The 10,431-nt window shown below is 42.7% G+C and overlaps 1 protein-coding gene across 1 annotated transcript; it reads right to left on the bottom strand.

The window, feature by feature from the left end:
- Positions 1 to 482: 482 nt before the first annotated feature.
- tmed6 (transmembrane p24 trafficking protein 6) lies at positions 483 to 3,089 on the bottom strand. The gene is made up of 4 exons (XM_030731799.1): positions 2,768 to 3,089; positions 2,156 to 2,282; positions 990 to 1,165; positions 483 to 814 (listed from the first exon to the last, which is right to left on the bottom strand). Exons 1-4 carry the CDS (start codon positions 2,978 to 2,980, stop codon positions 581 to 583), a joined length of 750 nt encoding a protein of 249 aa, XP_030587659.1. The 5' UTR covers positions 2,981 to 3,089; the 3' UTR covers positions 483 to 580.
- Between the last annotated feature and the right edge of the window lie 7,342 nt (positions 3,090 to 10,431).

Below are 10,431 nucleotides of genomic sequence, written 5' to 3'. Positions count from 1 at the left end.
TGTACCACATGACTGAAGAAGCGTTGCGTGATTGGCTGAAAATTGGTTCGACTTCACACGGCATCGATTGCTCTTCCCTGGGGGTGGCGGATGTTTCTTGCGCAGTTTTTGATGGCGAATTTTAGACGCTGAATTTGGCCTATCGAATTTGAGTACTCGAAAATATCTGCATCGATTTTTTAAATGGTGAATTTCTTATCCTGAAATTTGAACCATCGAAAAATAATATGAAAATGAGACAGTGAAATTTCAGAGACTTAATTTCAGAGGCAAAAAAATTCAGATACTTTTTTTTCCGGCATTAAAAAAATTCAGTGCTAGAAATTCAGTGCATTTAAAATTCAGATCCTGATGACACAAGTTTGCTTCTATACATGTAATCCTTTGTTTTTGCATCACTGCAACATGCTTTAAAAGAGGATGCTGGGATAACTCTGTAAAAGCACCACCGAGTCTTTACGTCATTTCATTATGTTTATTCATTCAAGGAGAAAGAACCATCACTGCTTTAGCTCATGTGTGCCTGCCCTTCCTCCTCACATACCCACATTTTTATTGTTTTTCTCGTAGCTTTAGTCTGTCAGCATCGGGGCTTCTCGCCCTCTGCGCCTGTACTGCTGACAAAGAGGCTTTTGAGGAAGAGGAGCTGCAGGTATCCAGAGGTGACAATGAGGACGCTGAGGGCCATCGACCACCAGGTGATGTACTTTGAGTTGGACTGTAGCAGGAAGTAGTCGACGCTCTTTCTCACCCGGCTGAAGCCGTAGTAGCGGAACATGTGGAAGACGTGGTTCTCCACTTTGTGGGTCGCAGCCTAACACAGCAGAACACACAGATTAACAGTTATTTGTTGTTTTGTTCCAACAATACTGCCAATACCAGTACTACCTGTTACTGCTTTCAGTTCATATTTAAATACATCTTTCTTGTTTTGCCATCACCACTACAACTACAATGTTACTGCAGTATTAGCAGGAAGCTGTGTGTACCTCAATGATGCTCAGTGTGTTGTTCAGCTCTCTGCTGACTTCCTCCTTTTTCTTCTCCTCGTCCTCCTCACTCTTGGAGGGGTCTTGGTAGGTGTCATAGTAAACACCGAAGCTGAGGAAGATCTGCATCGTGCCAAAGCGGTTGTGCAAGTTACTGAAGCACATCTGATAGAAACCTGGGAAATAAAGCACATTTAAAAACAACAGAGTAAACCCAAAATGTTTTCCAGTCAACATATTAATGTTCCAAGTATGTAATAAACAGTCACATGAAAAAGAAGGTTTTCACAACGCTGCATCCTGAAGGAGCGCATCAGCTGCTGTGAGAACCTCTGTAAACAGTTTGCTGGACGTCAGCTCCAACCCTGCAGAGAAACCAAAAGCCCAGAGCTCCATCTGAGACTCTGCAGGCCTCAGTGTTACAGGTTAAAGGTCATCACAGTTAAATTAGAAACAGACTGAACAAGTAGGACAGGTTTGGAGGGGCTGCAGGAGAAAAACGACTTCACTCTAAAAAGAACGTAATATCCTGTGTGCCATACTGTACCACACCAAAGTATTCTAGAGGCACATGTGAGGCCGTCTGTCCTGAAGCTTGGACCAAACCCAAGCACAGCAGCAAGAATGAAGGTGCTGCAACGGCCCAGTCAGAGTCCAGACCTGTGAGCTGTGCAGAAACTAAATGAAGCTACACCCCGAAGAGCAGTGGGCCAAAAATGCTCCATAACCATGTGAGAGATACAGGAAACCATCACTGCATGTCACTGCTGCTGCAGCAGCTTCTACAGGCTGCTGAATGAGGGGGAGGGCTGCAGAGACCTGAGAAAACCTTTTTCACATGATGTACATATAAATACAAAAACAGAAAACAAGCATGAACAGAAAAACGTGACTAAAATGAGAAATTACTACAATAATAAAAATGTTGTTAAAAACTCCCTGCAGGCTGGAGTGCTGAGGGACGGCGTGGTACGAGAATGAAAGAGGACCTAAAATGGATCCTTGCTGCTCTTATTAGAAAGAGACAGACTCGAGTGCTGAGTCATCAGCAAACACTGAAGCTGCTCACCTGTATTTCACCTGTATTAAAAGGGAATCACAAGTCATAACTTCCTGTTCACTGCATGCAGGTGATGTGAAGTGGAAGAGCTCCATCAGGCAGCTACCTGTTTCTGCAGCCTCAAAGCTGATCTGGGCCTTTGCGTCATCGACAGCAGACACTAGCAGACCGCTCGGGGCGTTGACGGTGACAGACAGCTGTCTGCCGTGGCCCATTCCTGTCACCCACTGGACCTACAAGACCGATATGGAGTTAAATACCAGACAGAGCATCCACACACTGCAGGAGTTATGAGGAGCTCTGTTAGCTCTGCCACTTTGATCATCTATAGATGTTACATCGTTTCCACAGATGGTACCAGTCATGGAAAAACAAGCAGTACCAGTACCCACAAAGTCTCTGAGCCCAGAGTTGGAACCACTGATATCAGAGGTGATGTGAGGAGAAACTCAGTGATGATCTGTAGGGGCCCCTACCCCAGCAAATCAAATGGACCCTTTATGGTCCTAATGCCACTGAAATGTGGGCTGGTGCTGGTTGAAAACAGGCCAAACCAGTACTGGCATTGCTCATTGGTGGAGAAGAGGTTTGTGGAAGCAGCTTCATAACGTGCTAATCAGAGAGGCTCTGAAAATGAGGAGACTCCATGTGGCTTTGTCTAACAGTTTATGCACATCACATTCTTCTTGCTTTGAAAAATACAGTTTTTTCTTCTTACCATGAAGTTCAGGTAAAATTTCTCTCCACGGTGGGCAAAGTGCCAGAAACACTCCAGCCCAGCTGCAGGCAGCACTATAGCAAAGTCGTACTGGTCGGAGCCCCAGAACAGCTCCTGGTCTGTGACGTCGGGCCGAGTGTTCGTCTGGGGGACCCCGTGAGCTGAGCCCCAAATCAAACAGCCAAGAAACAAGCAGGAAGTCCCGTACAGCATGTCTGAAGAAGGGGAAACCTGCAGTGAACGGTGAGAGTCTGCGTGGCAGCGTGGGCAGATCAGAAATGATCAGCCAATCCTGAAATGTTGCCTCCTTTGGTGGGAAAACTGGGCTGCCTGCACAGGTGGAGTCACCACTGATACAGGAAAAGCCTGCAGGAGAAACTCTCCACGTGACCCCGAACACCAGCTCAGCAAAGTCCGACCACGTGCTGGGTGTACATTTAGGCCACTCTCAGGCCCATTGTCCACAGCAGCATTGGAGGTGGAGCATGAACAGCTCGTACTTGTGACGGTCCTCCACCTGCAGAGTGGCTGTAGTTTAATAGAAAGAAAATAGTTCCTACATGAAACGTTCACTGCAGAGTTTGGGCGAGTGTCGTTTCTTCAGGAGGAGGCAGACGTCTCTGCAGCTGATATCTCAAAGCTCACAGCAAAACAGTGTAAATCACTGGATGATGAAGCAGTCTAAGTGCAGAGTGTTAGAGCCAGCATTCAGGAGTCTCATCCTCTCAAAGCTGAAAGGATCCACAGAAAATGTCATTCTCTGCTCAGTTTGGTAACTTTTTAGCTGCAGAGGATTCAGCTTCAATGAGGTGGAGCTGATCTTGTTTTATTAAGCACTTGATTTATTAAAAGACTCTGATCTCAGTCTGAGACGGGCTCACCGACACGGCAGACTCATCATCATATTTCATCTAAAACCAAAGGAGCTATAACACTCAGATCAGCCTGATACAATCCCTCAGGTCAGGTGGGTGTGGCTCCTGCACAGAAACGCTCTCTGCACTGTGACAGGCTCCGCCTTCCTCCCCGTCACAGCTGAACAAACAGCAGTGTGGCAGATTGTTCTGTGGTTTATACTCGTTTTTTCAGTGTTTTTACACTATTGATGGTTTTTATACTGTTATTGATGACTCTCAATCAAGAAGGTTATCACTAATAATGATAGTGGTAATATAATGGCACTTTTTATGATTGACAGCTAACAGGTGGGTGACAGGTGGGGGTCAAAGGTCATGCGCGTACATGAGCGTCCTCGTGCGCGTGCGTGTGATCGTGCGTGTTCGAATGATTTATGACTATCAGCTGCATGTGTGTGTGAGTGGATGTGGTGTCTGGAAAAAAGGGCTATCCCATTCATACTGTTGTGAAGATGCTTAAATAAACTCTTTCTTTAACAGCTGATACCTGAGCATCAAAGGCAATTGTATCATCTGTTTTAACTATAAGACAATGCACACTTTAGCAGACTGGCATAAAATCAGACCAACACCTGTTGAAACCCTGCTGAAATCATGGTTCCCACACTCTCTCCCCCACTATCTCTCATTACAAGAAGAGTTCATCAAAAAGGACAATCCCCTTCATACTGTTTGGGGGCTATGCTTTAAATAAACTCTTTCTTAACAGGTGCTATGAGCATCAAAGGCTGTAATTCTCCACACATGCAACTGTACAATCTGTTTTAACTATAAGACAATGCACACTTTAGCTGACTGGCATAAAATCAGACCACCTGTTGAAACCCTGCTGGATTTGTGCTTTTATTTCCACACGCAAATAATTACAGCAACGTTTTTTACTTAAAACGCAAAAATAAATTAAAAAATACGGATATCACTACATTTCCCATCAGGCAATGTGGCGCTTTTTTTACTACGTCACAAAAAGCGACAGCGACCGGTCTTTGTTTACAGCAGGGAGGGCTGATGCTTTCACGTTTCAACGAGCTCGTCAGTTTCTTTAAAAGAAAAGTTATTTTTAATTTGATTTAACATTCAGGATATAATGATAATAGACAGGTCAGGACGCAGTACTTTTCCAGAGAGAACAGGTGGTGGTTAAAAAAGGAGTGAGGGGAGGGTTTCCAACAAACAAACAGGACACAGTCATAAAAAAAAAAGGGTTGTGGTTTATAAAGCAAGCATAGCGAAGACCGTAACATTCACTAACACTCTGTGAAGACGATCGCAGCGCACTTTTCCTCGTTTTTCCACACAGACTCCGGAGCAAAGGTTACTCTCTCTGTCTTTTTAAATGGCTTCAGGTAAGCATATTCTTTTTTTTTTTTAAACAATAGTATGTGAACCAAAACTGTATTCTGTATATCAACTCATTTCTTTTTTAAAAAAAAAAATAATGGTGTGTTTGTGTATTACATGAATGATGGCTACATAACTAACAATTTTTCTGTTTTTGTTTTTCCAGACGTTAAAACTTCAACTGTTACAACTTCACAACCATCACAGATGCTGACCGTTCCTCCTCCTCCTCCTCCTGATTCCTCATCTTCTTCACTTTCACCATCTCACCAATTACATGAAGAGCAACTGACGAAGTACGGCGTCGCGGGCGTTAAGCTCGTCACACTACGCCTTCTGTGTACGGCGGTGGAGAGGTATCATGAAGAGATATGTTACGAATGTCAAGTCAAACGCCCTATCGATAAGAACCACGGTTGTATGCAGCATGTTCCTGAGTTCTTCTACGGTCGTCATTACGACGAAGTGATGAAAAGATTCTGGTCGGATCGTCTCATTCCCGCTATCAGGCTGTTCTTATGGGCCAACAGTCTGGACGAGGCACGTAAGGATTTCACACATATTGTGGTTGCCCAAGCGTCTGAATTGAAAGATACAATAAACATCATAGAAGCCATAGAGAGTGTGCGATATGAACTGAAGGAGGAGTATTTATTTGAGGACGTAGCAGTAGAACTTCTCATGGTGGAAAACTACTGGTTAGGCAAACACAGGATGTGTATGTAATACATTCTCTGTATTTTTGGTTTATGGGTTGAAATAAAAATCAATGTTAAAAACTGTACAGGCTGCTCATTTTAACTCTGCATTTCTCACGGAAAACACAGTGCAATATATGTTTAAACATCACATACTATGACCCAAACTATGGTTAAAGCAATAGCTGTGTATTTTCCTATCTAAGGTGGGGGAAAAAAGAGTTTTTACAGGATTCTTGTTTTCTATTTGTTATCACATCTGCATTTTGTTAAAAACACTAACTGACTAATTTTCAGATACAATGAGGTCGACACTCATTAGGTGAACTCTCATTCATGTACACTTTAACTATTCATTCCCAATTACCAGTGTGTGTGTGTGTGTGTGTGTGTGTGTGTGTTCAGTTTTTTTTAAAAATCCACAGTTAAAACTTTCTGAATAGTCTGTTTTTATTCAATAATAATAAACCCGTCATCAGTGTGAAAGGGATCATAGCATTAGTTTCTCATCATCCATCATTATAAATTTGACTCGATAAAAGTCAGAACATAAAGTAAAACATCACAGGTTTAGATTAGTATTACCCCCACTCCACTTTGTGATTTGTGAAGCTGGATCTGGTGTACCACGGCCGCTGATGAAATTCCATCACTATCAGTGAACTGTTTTGGGTAGGAGCTGGCATCTGACTTCACATTGCCCCCATCCTCTCGTCTCCGTCTGTATCCTCTCCTGACCTTACCCACCATATTGCTATCCTGGCTTTAAATGTGCAAATATGTTTCTGCTCTGTCGCAGAGGTTTTTGTAACCTTATACTGTGTATGTGCATATGTATACAAAGTATGAGATGATTTTTTTCCTCACTCATCCCTATATGTTTTCACTATTGTTTCTGTCTTTTTTAATGGCAGCGCCTCCAGAAGGGGGGCAGCATGGCCACAGTTCACCTATCTCCCCATGTTTGTTCTGTTTGTCTTCTTGGATGGTGTTGTGTTAACTGTAATTTCCCCATTGTGGGATCAATAAAGTATCATCAAATAGATGTACGTCCCTAAAAAAGCCCCAAAGTCTCAGTCATGCGAGGCCTAAATTGTTTTTATTCATAAAGAATCAAAAAAAACTTCACATGCACAGTTGTTTTGATCAAATGTAAGCTCGACAAGATCCCCTGACAGGAGGAGCTGAATAACATCAGGAGCTATTTCCCTAAAACACTAACGAGTGTAGAAGATCATTTAATCATTAAAGATATGCGTTTTTTCACACACTTTAACCACAGTGTGCATTGAATGATACCATAATCTTCTGTATCATCCCTCCTATGACCACTCCCCACTCCTATGTACGATTTAAAATCCACAACTTGATGGTTAAGCCTGTCTTTTGACCTGGATAAATAAACTTAATCTACTTTTTTATTTTACCCAAAAGCATCTATATCAGCTTTCAGCACCATAGGGCATATCCTCTAACCGCTTGCCTGCACAAAGAGTCTAAAATCAGCACAGAAATATGCTGTGGAAACAGCACAACTTAAAATACGTTTGGTTTTTTCCTGTATCGTAGCCTGCACACTGGGTTTAGCGTCAGAGCAAAGGATCATGGGAGTTCTCATGGCGGTGTTTATGTGTTTAGTTATAGAGTTATCAGCTATGTTTTGCTGCTCTCTCTCATTATTATTAGTTTGAGATGTGAATTACGCACGTTGTGTGGTATGAGGTTAGTTAGTTAATGGAACACCGTGACTGTGACGGGCATAGCCGCTAAAGGCCTAGGGTCAGCGTGACTGCTTCAGCGCACGTCCTGTGCGAGTAAAACAACAGTACCTGCATATGACCAGTAGGATGAGGTCAGGACTTAGGTTATAAGCGTGTCTCTGCAGCGCTTGCACAGTGCGAAGGTTTTACAATGTCACAGAAGTACGATCTGGTGGAACTGCGCAACTTCCCTGTGGAGACGTGTCAGCTGCACGCGGTTGTGCTAGACTTTGTGAAACTTACCGTCAAGGCCGTTCTAAACGTGATTATTCAAAAACACAGAAGAGAGATTTGCGCAGGTTGTGAAACCTCACAAAGAAGGCACACCTGTGGGGCTCCGTTACAGAGGCACTACTTTTTCAAGTATTATGATCACCTATCGAAAAAGTTTTGGAATGGATATTTCATCCCTATATTAATGGAAATTCTCCGTTTGGAAGGTTTCACTCCGGACACACACAGGCTCATGGGCGCTACGGAGGCTTATCTCCACGAGTTAAGAGAGGTCAAAGATATTGAACGGGCGCTTTTTGAATTGGAGGACAGCGTTATCGGTGTCAAACGAACATCTGTTGACCATGTTTTAAATCAAAAGTATCATCTGTGGGTTTAACTTCATTGTATGCATTTAAATCGAAACTGCATACTTTTTGGCTGGTTCCATCGTTTGTACTTGATTTACTTATGTTATAAAATTTTAATTATTTTATGTCTATGAACATGTAGCTATGTGACGTTTGTATCTCTGTTTTACATGATTATATTCTACTGATGCTTATCTTAATGCTTTTCTCTCTCTCTTGTACAGCTGCTTTAAATTAAAACCACAACAGAAGAGACATACAAACTGTGGAGATAAACAAAATACTTTGTGTGGCTACACGTCCTGCGTGTCCAACATGGAGTTTGTGAACTGTTTGGTGTGATATATGATCATATAAAGTCTTTATGGATCAAACAGGAGATGAATAGACGGGTAATTATCTTTAAGAATAATGTTGATAACAGCGATGCTGAAGTACAAAGATGCTTTAACACCTTTAGGGTTTATGAGCAGAGTTGTGTGGACTTTTTTTTTCCTTTTAACCTCAATAACCCGTCTGTAGCACACGCTTGAAGCACAAAAATATATAAATGCATTAAGTTTAGGTCTTTTGTAGCATGGATCATGCCTATACGACCCCATCGAGTGTCTGCTCAATACTTAGGCATGAGAAAGTGTGCAGATTTGTGTATAAAAACGCTGCTGTGTCTCACCAGTACTACATTACAGACTTTTATTTTTAAAAAATCATCTTGTCGCACACTTTGTGCATCAACAAACAGTGATATGAAAAAAATACTTAAGTGAAATCAAACTAAGATGATATTTTAGCAAGGAAATTGCCATTGAGATTAAAAAAATCTCTTATTTTCATGGGTGTTCAGACTAAGATAAGCATCAGTAGAATATAATCATGTAAAACAGAGATACAAACGTCACATAGCTACATGTTCATAGACATAAAATTAAAATTTTATAACATAAGTAAATCAAGTACAAACGATGGAACCAGCCAAAAAGTATGCAGTTTCGATTTAAATGCATACAATGAAGTTAAACCCACAGATGATACTTTTGATTTAAAACATGGTCGACAGATGTTCGTTTGACACCGATAACGCTGTCCTCCAATTCAAAAAGCGCCCGTTCAATATCTTTGACCTCTCTTAACTCGTGGAGATAAGCTTCCGTAGCGCCCATGAGCCTGTGTGTGTCCGGAGTGAAACCTTCCAAACGGAGAATTTCCATTAATATAGGGATGAAATATCCATTCCAAAACTTTTTCGATAGGTGATCATAATACTTGAAAAAGTAGTGCCTCTCTAACGGAGCCCCACAGGTGTGCCTTCTTTGTGAGGTTTCACAACCTGCGCAAATCTCTCTTCTGTGTTTTTGAATAATCACGTTTAGAACGGCCTTGACGGTAAGTTTCACAAAGTCTAGCACGACCGCGTGCAGCTGACACGTCTCCACAGGGAAGTTGCGCAGTTCCACCAGATCGTACTTCTGTGACATTGTAAAACCTTCGCACTGTGCAAACGCTGCAGAGACACGCTTATAACCTAAGTCCTGACCTCATCCTACTGGTCATATGCAGGTACTGTTGTTTTACTCGCACAGGACGTGCGCTGAAGCAGTCACGGTGACCCTAGGCCTTTAGCGGCTATGCCCGTCACAGTCACGGTGTTCCATTAACTAACTAACCTCATACTCTCTTGGTGGCGCTGTCACTGGTGTTGGCTCTCACTGCGGTATTGTATCACTTCCTGTTCCTGTTTCGGAGCACAGTGTTTTGCTGTCTGTTAGCTGTTATATCTGTATAACTAGATTTATCTGGATAATAACATATTTTAGTGTAATCTTCACCTACTTTAAATAGCATACTCTTTGCTGAATCACCTGTATTCACATTACTCACTTTATTTGTTTTTAGAAATTCGCTAGCTTAGCTCAGCTAGTAGCTTAGCCCTTAGCCGACTCACTACCAGCATGGCTTCTTCTCCTGTCTCTCCTGCACTTTCCTGCTCTGGGTGTCACATGTTTAGTTACTCCTCGGCCTCCTTTAGCAGTAACGGTACTTGTAATAAATGTAGTCTGTTTGTAGCTCTGGAGGCCAGGCTTTCTGAACTGGAGACTCGGCTCCGCACCTTGGAAAATCCTACATCTAGCCAGGCCCCTGTAGCGGGTGCGGACCATGGTAGCTTAGCCGCCGTTAGCTCCCCCCCAGCAGATCCCGAGCAGCAGGGAAAACAGGCCAGCTGGGTGACGGTGAGGAGGAAGCGTAGTCCTAAGCAGAAGCCCCGGGTACACCACCAACCTGTTCACGTCTCTAACCGTTTTTCTCCACTCGGCGACACACCCGCCGAGGAACAAACTCTGGTTATTGGTGACTCTGTTTTGAGAA

This window comes from Archocentrus centrarchus, chromosome 6, assembly GCF_007364275.1.
Source record: "Archocentrus centrarchus isolate MPI-CPG fArcCen1 chromosome 6, fArcCen1, whole genome shotgun sequence".
NCBI lineage: Eukaryota > Metazoa > Chordata > Actinopteri > Cichliformes > Cichlidae > Archocentrus > Archocentrus centrarchus.
The sequence above is the reverse complement of the archived record's forward strand: the minus strand, read 5'-3'. Positions and strand labels throughout refer to the sequence as shown.

What these genes read in the sequence shown, in the direction of transcription:
- tmed6 (XM_030731799.1), bottom strand. Translation starts at nt 2,980, where the DNA reads ATGCTGTACGGGACTTCCTGCTTGTTTCTTGGCTGTTTGATTTGGGGC. An exon ending in CTTTGAGGCTGCAGAAACAG is followed by an intron (nt 1,166 to 2,155) that starts GTAGCTGCCTGA and finishes TTTATTTCCCAG; the next exon opens with GTTTCTATCAGATGTGCTTC. An exon ending in ACACACTGAGCATCATTGAG is followed by an intron (nt 815 to 989) that starts GTACACACAGCT and finishes CTGCTGTGTTAG; the next exon opens with GCTGCGACCCACAAAGTGGA.